Raw genomic sequence first — 23,598 nt, forward strand, 5'->3', positions numbered from 1 at the left:
GTGCTTTGCTGGTGACACTGTCTGTGATCTATTTAGAATTCAAGGCACACTTAACCAGCATGGCTACCACAGCATTCTGCAGCGATACGCCATCCCATCTGGTTTGCGCTTAGTGGTACTATCATTTGTTTTTCAACAGGACAATGACCCAAAACACACCTCCAGGCTGTGTAAGGGCTATTTGACCAAGGAGAGTGATGGAGTGCTGCATCAGATGACCTGGCCTCCACAATCACCCGACCTCAACCCAATTGAGATGGTTTGGGATGAGTTGGACCGCAGAGTGAAGGAAAAGCAGCCAACAAGTGCTCAGCATATGTGGGAACTCATTCAAGACTGTTGGAAAAGCATTCCTCATGAAGCTGGTTGAGAGAAAGCCAAGAGTGTGCAAAGCTGTCAACAAGGCAAAGGGTGGCTACTTTGAAGAATCTCAAATATAAAATATATTTTGATTTGTTTAACACTTTTTGGGTTACTACATGATTCCATGTGTTATTTCATAGTTTTGATGTCTTCACTATTATTCTACAATGTAGAAAATAGTAAAAATAAAGAAAAACCCTTGAATAAAATGTAAAATTAGTAGGTGTGTCCAAACTTTTGACTGGTACTGTATATAGAACATAAAATACTGTAAAATCACCAGGAGCTCAAAGTAGTTTTAATTTAGAAAATCTGTTCCCAAGTATTCCCACCCATAAATAGAGGACTATGTGATCGTATCCCACTGTAAGGTTTGTAATTGTTCTGTTTTTGTAAATTAGCCTACTATATCTGTTTGGGATTCTTGCGGTCAATTTGCAGTGTAGTTTACTATTTATAACTATGTTTCCGCAGCATCATTCGGGCGCTGCATCATTTGTGAGGGACGACATGTTTACTGTTGTCTTGTTTTATTCTAGTGCTGACTCAACTTTCTATTTCACTCTCAGTCCCTCTGTAGGCGACATGCGCATCAGTCGGCTTCCTGGCTCTCCGGTTTGCGCCATTTTCTTCCTCTTTGCTAGCTAGCTAGCTTAGATACCGTATAAATACATTGATTTAGGCCCTCTTCTTATTTAATTTAGCACACCCAGTTAGTTAGTCGACATTTATACCAATCGATTTCTGAACATGGAAGACGAAAGCCACCCCAAAACCCTGTAAGTAGTCAACACAACAGTCACGACGTTGCCAAGTTAGCTTGCTAATGTTAGTTAGCTATATCGACCTCACAGCTTCCTCATTTCAACCTCTCACTCATCAGCATACTGTTTATCCCTAAGTGAAACAAAGGTTACAAGACTATCAACTAGGTTGACCAAACTATATACATGAACTTATGTAATAATATATTGCATGACACATCAGCTAGTTAGAACTAGCTAGCAAGCTATAGGTATCTTCTTAGCTAGCTATCTTCATGTTGAAATGTTCCAATCATGGCTGGTCTAAGCTGAGGTCGGAACGCTCAACTCTGTTCTTATATCGAGAACGGAGTTGAACGTTCCTCAGCTAGGCTGGCCATGGCTAATGTTAGCTGTCAGCGAGGTGCTTTTAAAAATGTCAAAATAAAAGTCCTGCACCTACGTCATATGTGGACAAAAGGGAAATAATTTGTGGTGGACTTTTATTTTGACATGAGGTAAACAGAGAGGAAGTGGGTCTACAACAGACTCACGTTTCAGTCGGTTTAATAATACAATCTTTTAAATATTTTGTCTCAAATTCCCCCGTTATAATGATCAACCGTCCTGCCCACCAGTGCAGTAAGTTAATGGAATTGTATTTAACTTCTGGCCTCCCGTGGACTGTTTTTGTCCAACCCAATACAATTGAAAGTAATGCTAAAGTATGTAAATATAGCCGCGTCCTACTAAGTGTTTTTGGTATTTGGTATTTTATTAGGATCCCCACTAGCTGTTGCAAAAGCAGCAGCTACTCATCCTGGGGTCCACACAAAACATGAAACATGAGATAATACAGAACATTAATAGACAAGATTTGCTCAAGGACAGAACTACATACATTATTTTTAAAAGCACACATATCAATACATACACACAAACTATCTAGGTCAAATAGGGGAGCTACGTTGTGCTGTGAGGTGTTGCTTTACCTGTTTTTTGAAACCAGGTTTGCTGTTTATTTGAGCAATATGAGATGGAACGGAGTTCCATGCAATAATGGCTCTATGTAATACTGTACACTTTCTTGAATTTGTTCTGGATTTGGGGACTGTGAAAAGACCCCTGGTGGCATGTCTGGTGGGGTAAGTGTGTGTGTCAGAGCTGTGTGTAAGTTGACGATGCAAACAATTTGGGATTTTCAACACATTCATGTTTCTTATAAAAAGAAGAAGTGATGCAGTCAGTCTCTCCTCAACTCTTAGCCAAGAGAGACTGGCATGCATAGTATTTATATCAGTCCTCTGATTACAATGAAGAGCAAGACGTGCCGCTCTGTTTTGGGCCAGCTGCAGCTTAACTAGGTCTTTCCTTGCATCACTGGACCACACGACTGGACAATAATCAAGATTAGACAAAATTAGAGCCTGCAGAACTTGCTTTTTGGAGTGTGGTGTCAAAAAAGCAGAGCATCTCTTTATTACGGACAGACCTCTCCCCATCTTTACAACCATTGAATCTATATGTTTTGACCATGATAGTTTACAATCTAAGGTAACGTCAAGTAATTGAGTCTCCTCAACTTGTTCAACAGCCACACTATTCATTACCAGATTCAGCTGAGGTCTAGAATTTAGGGAATGATTTGTACCAAATACACTGCTCTTAGTTTTAGAGATGTTCAGGACCAGTTTATTAGTGGCCACCCATTCCAAAACAGACTGCAACTCTTTGTTAAGGGTTTCAGTGACTTCGTTAGCTGTGGTTGCTGATGCGTATATGGTTGAATCATCTGTATACATGGACACACATGCTTTGTTTAATGCCAGTGGCAGGTCATTGGTAAAAATAGAAAAGAGTAGAGGGCCTAGAGAGCTGCCCTGTGGTACACCACACTTTACATGTTTGACATTAGAGAAGCTTCCATTAAAGAAAACCCTTTGAGTTATATTAGATAGATAGCTCTGAATCCACGATATGGCAGAGGTTGAAAAGCCATAACACATACGTTTTTTCAACAACAGGTTATGGGTCAATAATATCAAAGGCTGCACTGAAATCTAACAGTACAGCTCCCACAAGCTTTTTATTATCAATTTCTTTCAACCAATCATCAGTCATTTGTGTCAGTGCAGTACATGTTGAGTGCCCTTCCCTTTAAGCATGCTGAAAGTCTGTTGTTGATTTGTTTACAGAGAAATAGCATTGTATTTGGTCAAACACCATTTTTTCCAAAAGTTTGCTAAGAGCTGGCAGCAAGCTTATAGGTCTGCTGTTAGAATCAGTAAAGGCCACTTTACCATTCTTGGGTAGCGGAATTACTTTGGCTTCCCTCCAGGCCTGAGGACAAAGACTTTCCTCTAGGCTCAGATTAAAGATATGACAGATAGGAGTGGCTATAGGTTCAGCTACCATCCTCAGTAGCTTTCCATCTAAGTTGTCAATGCAAGGAGGTTTGTCATTATTGATCGATAACAATAATTTTCCCACCTCTCCCACACTAACTTTACAAAATTCAAACTTGCAATAATTTTCTTTCATTATTAGTTTTTTATGCATGAATACGATGGCTCACTGGTCATTGTTGGCATTTCTTGCCTAAGTTTTCCCACTTTGCCAATGAAGTAATCATTAAAATAATTGGCAACATCAAATGGTTTTGTGATGAATAAGCCATCTGATTCGATGAAAGATGGAGTTTTTGTCTTTCTGACCATTATTTCATTTAAAGTACTCCAAAGTTTTTTTTCCATCATTCTTTATATCATTGATCTTGGCTTCATAATACAGTTTCTTCTTCTTTTTGTTGAGTTTAGTCACATAATTTCTCAATTTGCAGTAAGTCAACCAGTTAGATGTGCAGCTAGACTTATTAGCCACTCTTTTTGCCCCATCTCTTTCAACCATACAGTTTTTCAATTCCTCATCAATCCATGGAGCCTTAACAGTTCTAACAGTCAGTTTCCTAACAGGTCCATGTTTATCAATAATTGGAAGAAGCAATTTCATAAATTCATCAAGTGCAGCATCTGGATGCTCCTTATTAGTCACATCAGACCAACAAATATATATATATATTTTTTTACATCATCCACATATAAGTCACAGCAAAATCTTTTGTATGATCTCTTAAACACTATTTTAGGCCCAGCTGTTGGAACTTTGGCTTTCCTGGATATAGCCACTATATTGTGATCACTGCATCCAATGGGTACGGATACAGCTTTAGAAAAAAGTTCTACAGTATTAGTAAAAATGTGATCGATACATGTGGATGATCTTGTTCCTGTAGTGTCTGTAAACACCCTGGTAGGTTGATTAATAACCTGAACCAGATTACAGGCACTGGTTACAGTAAGAAGCTTCCTCTTGAGCGGACAGCTTGATGAAAACCAGTCAATAGTCAGGTCCCCAACAAAGTAGACCTCTCTGTTTACATCACATACACTATCAAGCATTTCACACATATTATTTAGATACTGACTGTTCACACTTGTTGGCCTACAGCAACACCCCAAAAGAAAAGGCTTTAGATATGGCAAGTGCTTCCAATCATTTTTCCACCGTTCATTTTTCCCATAGGGGATTTTAGGAACACTTAAAATAAATCAAATCAAATGTTATTGGTCACTTACACGTATTTAGCAAAAAGGGCTGTGTTTCATGTAGGCATGCCCTGGCATGACGTTTTGATAACCATGTAAATGACAAGGTGACTTTTATCAGTCTATTCGCCTGTAGTTCCCCCCCCCCCAAAAAAAAAATGAAGTGCTAATTAGCTGCTAATGAACTACAAATGCCATGATGATCTAGACGAGACTGCCAAATCGAGGCAATGTTAAGAATCACTGGATTAACTATCTAATGTTAGCTAAATGTAGTAATGAATAAATTGCCTACATTTATTTAAATCGACAATTCTGTGAACTGTCTTATGCAAGTTTTCAATTGACACAATACCTGTTAGCAAAGGTGTCAGCTAGAGATGATGTGCAGGAGCTTGCTGGGATTTGTAGTTTTGCATGATGTCTACTTTGATGCTAATTAGCATTTTCAAATCTGAGAGTAAATAGAGCCGAATATATTGATAAAAGTCACCTTGTCCGAGAGAGATTTACATGGTTATCAACACGTCACGCCAGGGTAAGCCTACACGGAACACAACCCTTATTTTAAGTGTTTCTAGAATCCCCTATGGGAATAATTAATGGTGGGAAAACGATTGGAACCATTCCCCTGTTTGACCACTAGGTTTTAAGGGTATTATGACACCTCCACTGTGGGACTCTATAGGGCCATAAGATAACAAGAAAATGCTCACCCAGAGGCGGCGCTCCTAAAAAAATAAAAGAATAATAATATGCCATTTAGCAGACGCTTTTATCCAAAGCGACTTACTTATTTATTTTTTTTACAATTATTTTTGTGTATGGGTGGTCCCGGGGATCAAACCCACTACCTTGGCGTTACAAGCGCCGTGCTTTTTAATGAGGTAAAACTGAAATCTGTTTTATCTCATTTCTACCAACATGTCACCTCTGCAACTAAGGCGAAAAATCATCTTTACTCCACATACAGAGACACATACAAAGCTCTCCCTCAGTCCCCCGCCCTAAATTTGGCAAATCTGACCATAACTTTATCCTCCTGATTCCTGCTTACAAGCAAAAACTTAAACAGGAAGTACCAGTGACATGCTCAATACGGAAATGGATGTTAAAGGAAAAATACATCCAAAACCACTAATTCCTATAAATTTACAGTGCTACATAACACTAATATGTAACAACAATATTTTTTGTGAACAAATGTTTCATTTTGTCGTCATAATAAGGTTGGTAGCAACGTGTTAAAAATAATTGTGGAAATCTGTTTGTCAATGCTGAGGTGTATGCGGCGGTGAAGTCAGGCGCAGGACACAGAGGATCAGTAACGACTACTTTACTTTCCAAAGTAAAATACGCACAAAACAAACACCTCCAAACACAAGAGGAGAAATGTACGCGGAGTGCGTAATAAACAAGATGGTCAATGCCGAACATACATACAAGAGACGCGGACAATAACACACAAAGGCAAACATAAAACAAGGGAACTTATATGGTACATAATCAATACAGAATACGAAACAGGTGTACCAACTAGACAATACAAGACAAACATCGAAACATCGAGCGGCAGTAGCTAGTACTCCGGGGACGACGAACGCCGAAGCCTGCCCAAGCAAGGAGGAGGAGCAGCCTCGGCGGCATCCGTGACACTGTTGCTGCTCAAGTCGACTACAAAACCCACAATGCAATGCTCTCTCTATGGGCTGGCTGGCTAGCTAGCTAGTTAGGTAGCTACACACAATAATACCAAAGTCGATTACAAAGGGAAACCCAGCCGCGAGCTGTCTTGTGACGAGAACCTACCAGATTAGTTAAATACCTTCTATGCTTGCTTGAAGCCTAGCAACACTGAACCGTGCATGACAGCACCAGCTATTCCGGACGACTGTGTGATCACGCTCTCCGTAGCCAATGTGAGTAAGACCTTTTAAACAGGTTAATATTCACAAGGACGCAGGACAAGATGGATTACTAGGACACGTACTCAAGAGCATGCGCTGACAAGTGTCTTCACTGACATTTTTTACCTCTCCCTGACCCAGTCTGTAATACCTACATGTTTCAAGCAGACCACCATAGTCCCTGTGCCCATCGTCCCGTAGCACTCGCATCTGTAGCCATGAAATGCTTTGAATGGCTGGTCATAGCTCACATCAACACCATCATCCCAGACACCCTGGACCCACTCCAATTCGCATACCGCCCCAATAGAGCCACAGATGATGCAATCTCTATTGCACTCCACACTGCCGTTTCCTACCTGGACAAAAGGAACACCTACAGTGGAGGAAAAAAGTATTTAGTCAGCCACCAATTGTGCAAGTTCTCCCACTTAAAAAGATGAGAGAGGCCTGTAATTTTCATCATAGGTACACGTCAACTATGACAGACAAATTGAGAAAAAAAAATCCAGAAAATCACGTTAGGATTTTTAATGAATTTATTTGCAAATTATGGTGGAAAATAAGTATTTGGTCACCTACAAACAAGCAAGATTTCTGGCTCTCACAGACCTGTAACTTCTTATTTAAGAGGCTCCTCTGTCCTCCACTCGTTACCTGTATTAATGGCACCTGTTTGAACTTGTTATCAGTATAAAAGACACCTGTCCACAACCTCAAACAGTCACACTCCAAACTCCACTATGGCCAAGACCAAAGAGCTGTCAAAGGACACCAGAAACAAAATTGTAGACCTGCACCAGGCTGGGAAGACTGAATCTGCAATAGGTACGCAGCTTGGTTTGAAGAAATCAACTGTGGGAGCAATTATTAGGAAATGGAAGACATACAAGACCACTGATAATCTCCCTCGATCTGGGGCTCCACGCAAGATTTCACCCCGTGGGGTCAAAATGATCACAAGAACGGTGAGCAAAAATCCCAGAACCACACGGGGGGACCTAGTGAATGACCTGCAGAGAGCTGGGACCAAAGTAACAAAGCCTACCATCAGTAACACACTACGCCGCCAGGGACTCAAATCCTGCAGTGCCAGACGTGTCACCCTGCTTAAGCCAGTACATGTCCAGGCCCATCTGAAGTTTGCTAGAGTGCATTTGGATGATCCAGAAGAGGATTGGGAGAATGTCAGATGAAACCAAAATAGAACTTTTTGGTAAAAACTCAACTCGTCGTGTTTGGAGGACAAAGAATGCTGAGTTGCATCCAAAGAACACCATACCTACTGTGAAGCATGGGGGTGGAAACATCATGCTTTGGGGCTGTTTTTCTGCAAAGGGACCAGGACGACTGATCCGTGTAAAGGAAAGAATGAATGGGGCCATGTATCGTGAGATTTTGAGTGAAAACCTCCTTCCATCAGCAAGGGCATTGAAGATGAAACGTGGCTGGGTCTTTCAGCATGACAATGATCCCAAACACACCGCCCGGGCAACGAAGGAGTGGCTTCGTAAGAAGCATTTCAAGGTCCTGGAGTGGCCTAGCCAGTCTCCAGATCTCAACCCCATAGAAAATATTTGGAGGAAGTTGAAAGTCTGTGTTGCCCAGCGACAGCTCCAAAACATCACTGCTCTAGAGGAGATCTGCATGGAGGAATGGGCCAAAATACCAGCAACAGTGTGTGAAAACCTTGTGAAGACTTACAGAAAACGTTTGACCTGTGTCATTGCCAACAAAGGGTATATAACAAAGTATTGAGAAACTTTTGTTATTGACCAAATACTTATTTTCCACCATAATTTGCAAATAAATTCATAAAAAATCCTACAATGTGATTTTCTGGAGAAAAAAATTCTCATTTTGTCTGTCATAGTTGACGTGTACCTATGATGAAAATTACAGGCCTCTCATCTTTTTAAGTGGGAGAACTTGCACAATTGGTGGCTGATTAAATACTTTTTTCCCCCACTGTATGTGAGAATGCTGTTAATTGACTACAGCTCAGCGTTCAACACCATAGTGCCCTCCAAGCTCATCACTAAGCTAAGGACCCTGGGATTAAACACCTCCCTCTGCAACGTGATCCTGGACTTCTTGACAGGCCGCCCCCAGGTGGTGAGAGTAAGCAACAACACATCCACCACACTGACCCTCAACACGGGGGCCCCTCAGGGGTGCGTGCTCAGTCCCTCCTGTACTCCCTGTTCACCCACGACTGTGTGACCGGGCACGACTCCAACACCATCATTCATTTTGCAGATGACACGACGGTGGTAGGCCTGATCCCTGACAACAATGAGACAGCCTACAGGGAGGAGGTCAGAAACCTGGCAGTGTAGTGCCAGTTGTTGTCAGCAAGACAAAGGCACTGATCATGGACTACAGGAGGGCAGAGCACGCCCCCATCCACATCGACAGGGCTGTAGTGGAGCAGATCGAGAGAGTTCCTCAGTGTCCACATCACTAAGGAATTATCATGGACCACACACACCAACGCCTCCTTCTCCTCAGGAGGCTGAACATATTTGGCGTGGGCCCTCAGATCCTCAAAAAGTTCTACAGCTGCACCATTGAGAGCATCTTGACTGGCTGCATCACCGCTTGGTATGGCAACTGCTTGGCATCTTACCGCAATGCGCTACAGAGGGTAGTGTGTACGGCCCAGTACATCACTGGGGCCAAGCTCCCTGCCATCCAGGACCTCTGTAACAGGCGGTGTCAGAGGAAGGCCCTAAAAAGTTTAAAAGAGTCCAGCCACCCAAATCATAGACTGTTCTCTCTGCTACCGCAAGGCAAGCGGTACTAATGCACCAAGTCTGGAACCAACAGGACCCTAAACTGCTTCTACCCCCAAGCCATAAGACTGCTAAATAGTTAGTCCAGGTAGCTGTTGGTTAACTATTTAACTATCTGCCTTAACCCTTTTTGCACTCACTCTAATGACCCATCACATTTACATTTACATTTTTAAGTCATTTAGCAGACGCTCTTATCCAGAGCGACTTACAGTTAGTACACTGCTGTTACTCTGTTATCTATTTGGTTGCCTAGTCATTTTATCGCTACCGATATGTACAAATCTACCTCAATTACTTCGCACCCCTGCACATCGACTCGGTACTGGTACCCCGTTATGAAGCCAAGTTATCGTTACTCATTGTGTATTTATTCCTCGTGTTATTATTTTTCTATTATTTCTCTTTTTTGTCTCTACATTGTTGGGAAGGGCCCATAAGCACTGTTAGTCTACACCTGTTGTTTACGAAGCATGTGACAAATAACATTTTATAACATTTGAAATAACACTTTCAATCAACATTTTGTCAGATCTAGAGGCTATACAGACCTATAGGCTAAACTTTAAAATGCCTATACAGATATTTTGCCTTTATGGGTGCTCTAGTGCTAAAAGGGGTCTCCTTGGCCTAGAGCCGAAAGTCCCTTAAATGGACAGAATTTTTTTCCAGATATGTCCTCATTGGACAGGTAGGGCCACGCCTTCCCACAACCATGAGCAAAGGCATAACTAAACTTCCATAGTGTAGCCTATCCTTAAATCGTCAGCTGCCAACCTAATAAGATCACTAATTTACCCCATCTTTTTCCTAGGTATGTTGGTAACCTGTCCAGAGATGTAACAGAAATTTTGATTCTTCAGCTGTTCACCCAAATTGGACCTTGCAAAAGTTGTAAAATGATAACTGAGGTAAGATGTATTCTGCTCTATTAGCTATGATGACTTATGGAGACAATTAGTTTCATTAATGGATTATGTACTAGGTCTAGGAATTCACGTCAGTATACAGTGTAGCTACTACTGTTAACCTTTGACTGTAACAACTGTCATTAGCTAGGTTTCCATCCAACTGGTGACAGATTTTCATGCAAATATTCAAAAATCTGCATAAAGAAAATATGCGCATTTTCCCACCAGTGGTGTGTTTCCACCAAATGGGCTTGTTGATTATTATGGATAAGAGTGAGAATTATTTTTATTTGTCAAATGGCAGTCAAGCATCGATCATTGTGTCACCAGAATAAGACCCACGATATTTATTGGAAAGGAGCATCAAGCTCATCACCGTACACTTTCACCACCCTGTGAAGTTCATCATAATTTATTTCATCTGTAGCCTAATAAACTGCATGGTTTCCTGAGTCGTAGAGGGAGGACCACGGACCATATCATCACGTGACTCCCAAGTTTACGTTGAAATTATGGTTATTATATCAATATTTGCGCATAAAGGCGTTTCTACGGTATGACTTTACTCTCATAAATACTGTGGATGGAAACGTGTTTAATGGCACATACCAGTTTTTCACATAATTAAGTCCTTTTTTATGTCCCTATTGTTTTATCAATGTTGCCTTTGTTGGTCTTATTTCTCACTTAAAACTGATTACATTTGCATCATGTTGATAAACACACCATTACATTTACATAATTGCTTTGACACATCAAGGAGAGAAAAGGTCATTTGTAATTAGGCTAGGCCTACCCTTTTATAAAGCATTTAGCTTAGATCCTTGCAGAACCTAAAATGGATTTTTTATGCAGTTCTCTTCAAAATAATTTTAATCGTCACCCAAAAGGGATCAGATTCAGCACCTCCCCTAACTTGAGAGTAAACCTTTCTAATATCCTCCTCCTTGCAGTTACCGTAGTTACAGGGGGAGAAGGGTAAACATGGTCTACCATGGGATGCTGATGTAATGGCCTCTAGTGGACCTGTCCTCAAGTTTCTCGACATCTCCAGCGTAGCTGGGTGAGACAGTATAGGCTACCCTCCATATGAACTAGATGACAGTCTTTGATTTGATCTCTTTTTTTGTCCTGAATAGCTCGTTTAGTCAGATGTATCAGGGGATATTTACTAGTCTAAATGGGGTGTTTTCCGTTTTGGCTACTTTTCTCTCTCCTTTAGTAAATGTATGATTAGGCCTTTTTCAAATGCCTCAAAAATGGTAACTGATTCCTCTGCTATTATAGTGGGTTATATCTATATATTGTGCAATGAATGCAATCAGATCAAATTGCTTATTTTTTTAATGGATGAAACAGCCATTAGGTTAGCCTTTGGCGTTCCTGTCCAAAAGAGGAAAGTTAGGGTTATTGAATCCCAGCCTTTTAAACAATAATATACTCTCCCAACTTGGCAATAATATACTCTCCCAACTTTTTTTTCTCAGCAACCCGATAGCAGGAGGATGAACTCTTCTGTCGGATTTTCTGTTTTGCAGCAATCAAGCAATGACCCGTATTGCTTTGTGGAGTTCTTTGAACATAGAGATGCTGCTGCTGCCCTAGCAGCCATGAACGGGAGGAAGATATTGGGAAAGGTAATTTTTCCACTCTGAAATGTAGGACTGTGTGTGTGTGAGGCGGTTTTCTTGCTAAGAAGTGCTGGTTCTAACTAGGGTTGAATGGCGGGAACCCGGTTACCGAGATTTACCGGGATTTACCGCCCAAAACCACTCCCTTTTCCCGGGATAAATAACTGCGAGAAACCGGTAAATTATAATAAATTATTTATATGAACAGCATGACGTGAAATGGAACTGTTAAATTACATGCGATGTCTAAATCTGGCTTCTCTACGGCTTCTGTATGATGAATCAACACTCAGGGTGGGGACAGACAGCCCATCTCAGTATGGAGCGCAGTTCACAATGCATGTAGACCTATCATCTCATCATGGTAACTTTTTTTCTTGTGACAGGTTGGCCTACATTTGCTGCAGCATAGCCTATGCTACAGTAATATAAAGACAGAGTTAGCGTCTAATTTACCCATCACCATCTGGCTTTCGGGGGTCACCTTGTTTTTTTAATTGTAAAGATAAAAAACATTTTTTTTATTGCAGTTGAAGAGTTTTAAAACAGCCTATCATTTGAATATCAGTGCATGCGCGAGCACTCTCTCGCAGTCTTTCTCTCTCTCTCCATCAACTCCATTCAAATTGCATCCAAAATAGATAATCCTGTTCTAGATTCATATATAGCCCTATATATAGATGTCCTAGCCTACCTCTTTCAGGTAACATTCAATGCAGTATTAGCCTTATATTTAGCTAATTAATGGTGGGTTATGCATAATAAGCTTCTAACCTCTGTCTCTTGTGCAATATGCAAGCACCTGTGCTCCGCTGGCCTCTCCTTAAAAAACGCTCCTTAGCTCTTGTAGTCCCATGCAGGAAAAGCTAGACTAGAATAGCTTGCTGAACATTTTTTTTTTAGCATTTCTTATACCAATAGACTATTCAAAGATGGACGCAAGCTCTTTTTTGCTGAATGTTAAATACAGCAGCCAATAGAATTCACGGGTAGTTTGAAAGAAGAGTGAATGCGCGATGGCGGTAGGCTATAGCAGTTATTTATTCAGACCCATAACCATTCAATCTTTGTGAAGAGAAGGGAAAGCCTTCTGCATCTAATTCTAGTCCTATATTATTCAAGGATGTCATTAGAATGATTAAGATAAGGACCACAACTTATTTCATTTAACTTTTGAACGTGAGGAAGGAATGAAGCAACAATAGAGAGAGAAAGAGGAGGTAGGCTAATAACATTAGGGGAAATATTATGAAAGGGGTCGGAAAGTATTCAGACCCCTTGACTTTTTCCACATTTTGTTACGTTACAACCTTATTCTAAAATTGATTAAATAAAACAATTTCCTCAGCAATCTACACACAATACCCCATATTGACAAAGCGAAAACAGGTTTTTAGAAATTTTTGCAAATGTATTAAAATAAAAAACGGATACCTTATTTACATAAGTATTCAGACCCTTTGCTATGAGACTCGAAATTGAGCTCAGGTGCATCCTTGAGATGTTTCTACAACTTGATTGGAGTCCACCTGTGGTAAATTCAATTGATTGGACAAGATTTGGAAATGCAAACACCTGTCTAAATAAGGTCCCACAGTTGACAGTGCATGTCAGAGCAGAAACCAAGCCATGAGGTCGAAGGAATTGTCCGTAGAGCTCCGAGACAGGTTTGTGTCGAGGCACAGATCTGGGGAAGGGTACCAAAAAATGTATGCAGCATTGAAGATCCCCAAGAACATAATGGCCTCCATCATACTTAAATGGAAGAAGTTTGGAACTCCACCAATCAGGCCTTTATAGTAGAGTGGCCAGATGGAAGCCACTCCTCAGTAAAAGGCACATGACAGCCCGCTTGGAGTTTGCCAAAAGGCACCTAAAGACTCTCAGACCATGAGAAACAAGATTCTCTGGTCTGATGAAACCAAGATTGAACTCTTAGGCTTGAATGCCAAGCGTAACGTTTGGAGGAAACCTGGCACCATCCCTACGGTGAAGCATGGTGGTGGCAGAATCATGCTCTGGGGATGTTTTTCAGCGGCAGGGACTGGGAGACTAGTCAGGATCGAGGCAAAGATGAACGAAGCAAAGTACAGAGAGATCCTTGATGAAAACCTGCTCCAGAGCACTCAGGACCTCAGACTGGGGCAAAGGTTAACCTTCCAACAGGACAACAACCCTAAGCACACAGCCAAGACAACGCAGGAGTGGCTTCGGGACAAGTCTCTGAATGTCCTTGAGTGGCCCAGCCAGAGCCCGGACTTGAACCCGATTTGAACATCTCTGGAGAGACTTGAAAATAGCTTTGCAGCAACGCTCCCCATCCAACCTGACAGAGCTTGAGAGGTTATGCAGAACGGAATGGGAGAAACTCTCCAAATACAGGTGTGCCAAGCTTGTAGCGTCATACCCAAGAAGACTCAAGGCTGTAATCGCTGCCAAAGGTGCTTTAACAAAGTACTGAGTAAAGAGTCTGAATACTTATGTAAATGTAATATTTCAGTTTTTTATGAATTTGCAAACATTTCTAAAAACCAGTTTTTGCTTTGTCATTATGGGGTATTGTGTGTCGATTTGGTGAGGCAAAAAAACTATTTAATATATTTTAGAATAAGGCTGTAACGTAACAAAATGTCAAAAAGGTCAAGGGGTCTGAATATGCGTCAGCCTACTAATTATACTAATAGGCCCTGTTATATTAAACAAGTAAAACCAAATTCGCTAGCCTATACTTATGCTGCACCAGAATCGCATGTTCTCTTCTGCTTCATGGTTTGAACGAGATGCGTAGTTCCAGTCCATATAATACAGAATAATACAATACAGTACAGTAATACAGTTCACACTCAAAAAGATTAGCCTACCGGAGCTAGTTTAATATATTTACCCAAGAGAGCATATAGCTAGCGACATCTGTGGGCTTTTATGTTTTTCTGTTGTGCGTAATGTGTTGTAGCCTATATCATGTATGTATTGGATAACGGCACAATCATTTGGGCATTTTTGGGCTTGGGCTCATTAAATGTTGTTAATGTAAGGATCATAAAATGTATTTAATATATGGCTCATCAGGCTCAGGTAGCATCAGGTTTGACTTTTCATGCTGATCAAAGCTCTAATCAAATCCAGACATTTATATGCCTTAAAATGCTTTTGAATTACACTTCCGGTTTTGGCGGGAAGTACCGGGTTACCCGGGAGAAAAGTGATTTATTCTCGAGATGGAACATTTGTAAAATACCGGGAAAATATTCAACTCTAGTTCTAACCCTTTCACAGTGGCTTTTATGGACATGGAATGAATGTCTTTGCTCCACTTACGTTTGATTGTTCTGTGAAATGTTTTATCTTCAGGAGGTCAAAGTAAATTGGGCCACCACTCCAAGTAGCCAGAAGAAAGACACATCTAGTAAGTGTTTACATTTGAACTTTTTCCTCTTTTACTACAAAGGCAGTAAAAAAAAAAATACAAACAATTTTAAAGGCACTCGCACATCTGAGCTATCTTTGGGGTTTTTCACAGTAAAAAAAGAAATAAAATATGTTTTATTGTCGCATACACTGGAAAGGTGCAGTGAAATTTAGTAGTACAGCGCCCCTGGAGAAAATTCAGGTTAAATGCCTTGCATAAGATTACATCAACAGATTTTTCAGCTTGTCGGCTCGGGTATTCGAACCAGCGACCTTTCGGTTACTGGCCCATCAATCTAACCGATGGGATACCTGCCACCCAGTAGCTACATCAGAGAATAATAGTGATTCTGTCTTGGTCATTTCAGATCACTTCCATGTATTTGTTGGAGACCTGAGCCCTGAGATCACCACTGAGGATATCAAAGCGGCATTTGCACCTTTTGGGAAAATCTCGTAAGTTGCTTTGTGTTTTAAGCTTGTTGGATTTAGTATGTTGTTTCCTGACTTGACATCCTCTGGAAATGGTTTTACTCTATTTTATCTGATCATTCGAGTAACTTTCGAGTTCTTCTCATAATAAATGTGTTTGTAAGAGGTCCATAAACAGAATAGATGTGTAAGCACATACAGCATATACAGTGCATTTGGAAAGTATTCAGACCCCTTGACTTTTTCCACATTTTGTTACAACCTTATTCTAAAATTGATTAAATTGTTTTTTTTCCCTCATCAATCTACACACAATACCCCATAATGACAAAGCAAACATTTATTTAAATTGTTGCTAATTTATAAATAAATAAAAACTGAAGTATCACATTTACATAAGTATTCAGACCCTTTACTCAGTACTCTGTTGAAGCACCTTTGGCAGCGATTACAGCCTCAAGTCTTCTTGGGTATGACGCTACATGCTTGGCACAACTGTATTTGGGGAGTTTCTCGCATTCTTCTCTGCAGATCCTTTCAAGCTCTGTCAGGTTGGATGGGGAGCCTTGCTGCACAGCTATTTTCAGGTCTCTCCAGAGATGTTCGATCGCGTTAAAGTCTGGGCTCTGGCTGGGCCACTCAAGGACATTCAGAGACTTGTCCCGAAGCCACTCCTGCGTTGTCTTGGCTGTGTGCTTAGCGTCGTTGTCATGTTGGAAGGTGAACCTTCACCCCGGTCTGAGGTCCTGAGTGCTCTGGAGCAGGTTTTCATCAAGGATCTCTCTGTACTTTGCTTCGTTCATCTTTCCCTCGATCCTGACTAGTCTCCCAGTCCCTGCTGCTGAAAAACATCCCCACATCATGATGCTGCCACCACCGTAATTCACTGTAGGGATGGTGCCAGGTTTCCTCCAGACATGACGCTTGGCATTCAGGCCAAAGAGTTCAATCTTGGTTTCATCAGACCAGAGAATCTTGTTTCTCATGGTCTGAGAGTCTTTAGGTGCCTTTTGGCAAACTCCAAGTGGGCTGTCATGTGCCTTCTACTGAGGAGTGGCTTCCGTCTGGCTACTCTTCCATAAAGGCCTGATTGGTGGAGTGCTGCAGAGATGGTTGTCCTTCTGGAAGGTTCTCCCATCTCCACAGAGGAACTCTGGAGCTCTGTCAGAGTGACCATCGGGTTCAAGTTCACCTCCCTGACCAAGGCCCTTCTCCTCCGATTGCTCAGGTTGGCCGGGCGGCCAGCTCTAGGAAGAGTCTTGGTGGTTCCAACCTTCTTCCATTTAAAAATGATGGAGGCCACAGGGTTCTTGGGGACCTTCAATGCTGCAGAAATGTTTTGGTACCCTTCCCCAGATCTGTGCCTCGACACAATCCTGTCTCGGAGCTCTACGGACAATTCCTTCATCCTCATGGGTTGGGTTTTGCTCTGACATGCACTGTCAACTGTGGGACCTTATATAGACAGGTGTGTGCCTTTCCAAATCATTTCCAATCAATTGAATTTACCACAGGTGGACTCCAATCAAGATGTAGGAACATCTCAAGGATGATCAATGGAAAAAGGATGGACCAGAGCTCAATTTCGATTCTCAGACGAATACTTATGTAAATAAGGTATTTCTTGTTTTGTTTTTGCAAAAAAAATTTGAAACTTGTTTTTGCTTTGTCATTATGAGGTATTGTGTGTAGGTTGATGAGGACATATTTTTCTTTAATCCATTTTAGAATAAGGCTGTAACATAACAACATTTGGGAAAAAGTCAAGGGGTCTGAATACTTTCTGAATGCGCTGTATACTGTAGATGTAATTACTTTGACTATTGGTTGAAATTACATTTTAAAGCACATCACACCCAGTCTCGTTACATAAATCACTCTCCCTGTTTTGATCCTTTGTGAAAAACAGGATGACAGAACAAGTGACAAAGTATTTTCAATTGTAACATATAGATATTGACTTTGTCTGTATCAAAACCCCCACACTAATTTCACAACACCAACTATTTTCACTGCCAACATTGAATGTGTAGCTTTCTATTTTCCCCTCATGCTTTTTTGATAAATGTAGGAAATGGTAAGTAGTTTGGGATGTCAAATTTAAGATGGCAGTTCAAGCTTTGTATGTGTAACCCTGAAAAGCTTTCAGCCTTTCTGTAATTGTGAGTCTCAGTTAAGTAATAGCGTTCTGGTTATTTTACAGAAATGCTCATAGGATTGGACAGGAGCTTGAAGTCTTACAGCAAGGAAGTGTGCACACTGGAAACTCAGATGTAGACCTTTTCTCATACCTATTTATTCTATTTGTTTGTTTTTGTATTTTTTGTATTAACATGACCTAGTTTAGTATAACAAACTCCAATATTCAATACAAATACTTAAGATCTGTGTAAAACTGATTCTGGTTTGTTAGTATTGTTGATAGTTTTATGCTCCTTTCCTAAAAATCTGAAAATGTAAATGTTTTCAAATTTGCAGCTCCCCAACTCCATATTGGTGGTAAAGAATTTACCAGGAAAAATAAAGAAATCTGTTAACAGGCCATGTATGCCATTTAATTCCTGTTTTTCTCTTTGATATTTATATATATTTCTATTAGTAGGATGAGCACCATCAGCAGATATTAGGAATGCATGGTAATCCATAAGAAGTGTTGCAGATTATAATTGGTGCACTGTGACAGGGAACCCTTAACTGAAAATGAAACAGTTAAAATATCAGTGTAGGTTGCATTTCTTTGTACTTGTTTTTGTTTTCAAATGCTGCTTTTTATCAGTAATCAGTTTAGGATTTTTAAGGTAGTTAAAGGTGCTTGAATTTTTGTAATGCAATTTCAGAAAATATCCATAATATATCTGCCGTTAATAGTGGAGTGATATGTTTCACAGTATTACCGACCCACCAGTGTTGTGATTGGCTGTGATATTCACCTATTGATTTCTCCCGCCAGAGTGACATCTGTTGTCAAAATGGGAAAGCTGTTCTGACTTTGTGGCTGTGTTGTCTAGTGGAAATTGCTGTGTCATTTACTGGTTGCAAAATTTCTACACTGTTCGCTAAATTTCAGTTTAAGTGAGAAAACTACCACTGAATAGTGCAGGTAATCATTGTACCATCTAAATCGCTGTGTATTTATTGTTTTTTTTTCTCGCTGTTTGAAGCTGGTGGACCAAAACCAAAACGGTTACAGCTTCAAACAGCTGTAAAAACGGTATTTCTTGTTATTGAAAATATATTTCACACCGATTTAGATGGTACAATGATTCCCTACACTATTCAGTGCTTGTTTTCTCACATAAACTGAAATTGAGCGAACAGTGTAGAACTTTAGCAACCAGGAGATGACACAGCGATTTCCACTAGATACTACAGCCACAAAGTCCGAACAGCTTTCCCATTTTGACAACAGATGCTGCTCCGGTGGGAGAAATCAATGGACTGAAATCACAGCCAATCACAACACTGGCAGGTATGTAATACTGTGAAACACTATCATTCCACTATTAATGCAGCTATATTATGGACCTTTTCTGAAATTACAATGCAAAAATTTAAACATCCTATGTGTAGCACCTTTTAAGATATTTATTGGGATTTTGTGTGACAATGTAGTCGATTCGCAGTTCAGTGTGTGTGTGTGTGGTTCCTTTTTTTAAATGTTATGCATGTAATACAGTGGTGCAGTGGTCTGATGCTATTGTCTTGTGTCCTTCCAGGGATGCTCGTGTTGTGAAGGACATGACTACAGGGAAATCTAAGGGGTATGGATTTGTGTCCTTCTATAACAAACTGGTAAGGCTCCAGTGCAGGAACACAAGATGAAGGTTATTTCTATTTCTGTTTACTATTTTCAGTAGATTTGATCTTTAGACAATTTTAAAGTTTTATAAATAAGTACACTGTAAATGCACATTTCGTGTTCTCTGTTGATCATTTTGTAACTTAAGTACAAGTTGTAGTATATTTGATAGTTAATTATTCCTGTTGAATATTCGTATCCATCCATCTAGTATGCAAAACATGTTTAAAATGACATAAATAGCACATCGTTTATAGAATATGTATAGAACAATGTAGAATCTGGAGAGGAAACGTTGTCTTTTGTTTTAAACAGGATGCAGAGAATGCCATCGTGCACATGGGGGGACAATGGTTAGGGGGACGCCAGATCAGGACCAACTGGGCAACTCGCAAGCCACCCGCCCCAAAGAATGTGCAAGACAGTAAGTATGAGTGAGATATGACTGTGTTGATTTAACAGAGTTGAAATGGGAGTTATGAGGCTGAATGCTCATATTCATCTCCTTTGTATGTTTACACCAGATGGCTCGAAGCAGCTGAGGTTTGAAGATGTAGTGAACCAATCCAGTCCCCAGAACTGCACCGTGTACTGTGGAGGAATCCAGTCAGGACTATCAGGCAAGTTCATTCAAACATGATAAGTTACACAGAGACTGTTTTAGAATCAATCGTTAGATGTTTCCAACAAATAAAGTTTTGGAAACAAAGACTGGGTTGGCAGACAAAGTTGGATGATTGTTTCATTGAAATCTTTTTCCTTGCAGAGCACCTCATGCGACAGACATTTTCGCCCTTTGGACAAATCATGGAAATAAGAGTTTTCCCAGAGAAAGGTTACTCTTTCATCAGGTACCATTTTGTTCTGAGCAAAGATTCTGATTTTGTTTATGTACAACACTATGAATTGCCTCATTCTGCGTGTAGATGGCAGTACCGGTACATGGCTCAGTAATAAATCTTCTAATACTACACCAAATGCCATAATTTATTAATAGTATGTACACTATTTATAAATGGTTTGTTTATTCATGATTTTTATTCTTGGAATTGTACTTATTACTTAACACTGTCAACCATTAAAAACCCGTCCCGTGTAGCTCAGTTGGGTAGAGCATGGCGTTTGCAACGCTAGTGTTGTGGGTTCGATTCCCACGGGGGGCCAGTATAAAAAATAAAAAATAAATGGATGCACTCACTAAATGTAAGTTGCTCTGGATAAGAGCGTCTGCTAAAATGACAAAAATGTTTAAAATAAATAAATAAAATGCACATTTCTATTTTACATTGTGATATTATACTGCTGAATGACTTTTCTTGACCACTGTTTCTTGTCGACATTTGTGTTCTTCTGACAGGTTCTCCTCCCATGAAAGTGCTGCCCATGCAATTGTTTCTGTAAATGGAACGTCCATCGAATGTCACATAGTTAAGTGCTACTGGGGCAAAGAATCCCCCGACGTTGCCAAAAACATACCACAGGTAGAACACCAGTATCTTTCATTGAGATACTGCTCAATTACAATATAGACATTTCCCAGTGCACATCATTTTTTTCTTTACTCACCCAGAAAAATGTATCCTGCTTTGTATTATGATTCATTTGATCTTTAAACAGATGGAGTATGGTCAGGGTCAGTGGGGACAATGGAACCAAATGTATGGGAGCCCCCAGGCCCAGCAGTATGGACAACAGTACATGGCAAATGGATGGCAAGTGCCCTCTTATGGAGTGTCTTATGGACAGTCTTGGAATCAGCAAGGATTTGGTGTAGAGTAAGTATAAACTAGGTACTTAGATCATGCACATTGTGAAATCCTCTTGAAAGGATAATTATTTCCTAAGTATCCAAACACGTTCAGTTGTATGCAGCACTTCTTCATTATGGAGTTCTGTTCTTGTCGTGTCCAGTTATGGTTGACTGACTGACCGCCACTTTTTCAGACTATACTGTAGGCTTCCTGGTGTGATTGCACAAAATAGTCAAACATTGCTGGTTACATTCATACATGTTTTATCAAGACTGTTTGCTTTCCTCAACAGTATATATTTAAAATTTTAACACCATGGAAGTTATAAAGCTCATGTAACTTTTACTACTTTTCTGTCGGCAATATTCTCCTTAACCACAGTTTCTTGTTGACATCTGCAAGCATAGGCCTACATCCAGTGTCATAGCGAACCTGGTGAAATGGTTAGACTCCAGAGCCACACTAAACTATGAGATCTTGTTTACAGGGACTCCATTCTGGCTGCAGCAGCACAGAACATTTCAAGGTGACGAACGCACTCAGTGTTTTACAGCCCAAAGCTTTCACTTACCAGCCTCTGCATCATGCCGTGACCCTTGTTGTGGGTGTCTTCTCTCTTGCAGACAAACCCAGTCCCCAGCCTGGGTGGGAGGGTTTGGATCCCCGGCACCGTCCCAGCCCCAGACCGGTCCTGTGATGCCCAACCAGGGAAACTTCAACATGGCTGGCTACCAGACACAGTGAGCAGGCTCTCACTCACATCAGTAACACAGTCATGTCGGAATTAGTGGACTTTCAATTAGGAGAACGTAAAGAAATGAGCATTGTAATCATCTGGAGAGATTGTGTGTTAAAGCAGAGAAGATCAGGATCAATAGCTTACCTCTCAGATATTAGGAAGCAAATGTATTTATAAAGACAAGTAGTGAGGGGAGGGGGTTGTTTTTATTGGCTGAGGTTATGTACAAATGAAATGTCAACAAGTGGTTTAAACAAAACTTGGACTGAATTTTCATGCTTTTATATAGGGGATATCTTTTTCTTTTTGTATGAGTTTTTGTTTACTACTTAATGTAGCCTAAAACAGACTTAAAAGGTAATTTGAATACCCTAGTTTGTCACAGGACATTGCATAGGTACATATAGAAAAAAGTTGTACATTCTGAACATAATGCTCTTTAAATGGTTAGTTTCTGCCCATCAACTCTGATCATGCGTTTACTGATTTAAATCACTTTCTGAACTTTTGACAGATGTGAGTAAACACATTTTCAGTCTCCTGTTTTAAGAAGCACTTTTAGGGTTCAAATGTTTGCTGTAAATCTTCAAATACATATGGATTTGCGTGCCATTATGTATATTTACATTTTATTTGCTTCACTCTTCATCTCTTGACATTGTACTAGCCGAATGTCTTGATAATGCGTGTAAATCTGTATGCTAGTATTTGATTATACCTGTAAATGTCACTTATAAAGGAAAAGGGTCAGGAAGGCCAACCATTTATATAACCCTCGAAACCTGATTTTAAAATAAGGATTTCCAAGCATGTACTCTTTATTAACACAGGACCTCCACAAACCTAATTCTGTATATATTGTAGATGGGTGTGCAATGCAGGGCTGACATATTGAATATATTCAATATAATTTACAAAGAAGCCTTAATTTAAATGTCAGTTACTGCACCATTAATTATTTTACTCACTGAAGCCCTGTTAGAAACCTGAACTCTAGATTTTAGAACTGATGTTTTTACCATTTAAAGTTGTGTGCCATTTTCAGCTAATAGCAGGCGACGAGGAATGAACATTTCCTGGAGACATTGAGGGTGTATTGCACGTTTTTGAAAATGTATTATCTTGGTTGCTCAAAGTATTGAATGTAAATGGCAGAATTGTTTTAATGACGAATAAAGCTCAGCGATTGACAAAATTCCCTTTTCAATGTAAAAGGGTCTCAATAAAAATGACTATTGGAAGAAAATAAGCTGATCCCCCTCTTGTTTGTGTTCGCCTAAATGGGGAGTAAATATTGTAAAGCTAATGCTTTATAACAATTTTCATGAATAACACTACTCAAAATACTACATATTACTTGATACTAAAAACTGTACATACAATTAACACAGGAATAGTTAAAATGGCCTATGATCCTTAAAATAGCCAAATGCTACTTTAAAAGTCAAGGTCACCTGCCTCTAACAAAAACAATACAATTTCTAGTGAAAAGAAAGGGTTGGACACCTTTAAAA

General features: G+C 40.1%; 1 protein-coding gene across 1 annotated transcript; it reads left to right on the forward strand.

Annotated features, from left to right (window-relative positions):
• The first annotated feature begins 939 nt into the window (after window positions 1-939).
• LOC311098671 (nucleolysin TIAR-like) lies at window positions 940-23,323 on the forward strand. The gene is made up of 13 exons (XM_084139207.1): window positions 940-1,142; window positions 10,228-10,324; window positions 11,812-11,961; window positions 15,307-15,361; window positions 15,732-15,819; window positions 19,512-19,587; window positions 19,910-20,018; window positions 20,119-20,214; window positions 20,361-20,445; window positions 20,952-21,075; window positions 21,212-21,369; window positions 21,833-21,871; window positions 21,969-23,323. Exons 1-13 carry the CDS (start codon window positions 1,114-1,116, stop codon window positions 22,087-22,089), a joined length of 1,227 nt encoding a protein of 408 aa, XP_083995333.1. The 5' UTR covers window positions 940-1,113; the 3' UTR covers window positions 22,090-23,323.
• The last annotated feature ends 275 nt before the right edge of the window (window positions 23,324-23,598 follow it).

The sequence above is a fragment of the Coregonus lavaretus genome (genome assembly GCF_964263955.1).
Source record: "Coregonus lavaretus genome assembly, chromosome: 1".
Lineage (NCBI taxonomy): Eukaryota > Metazoa > Chordata > Actinopteri > Salmoniformes > Salmonidae > Coregonus > Coregonus lavaretus.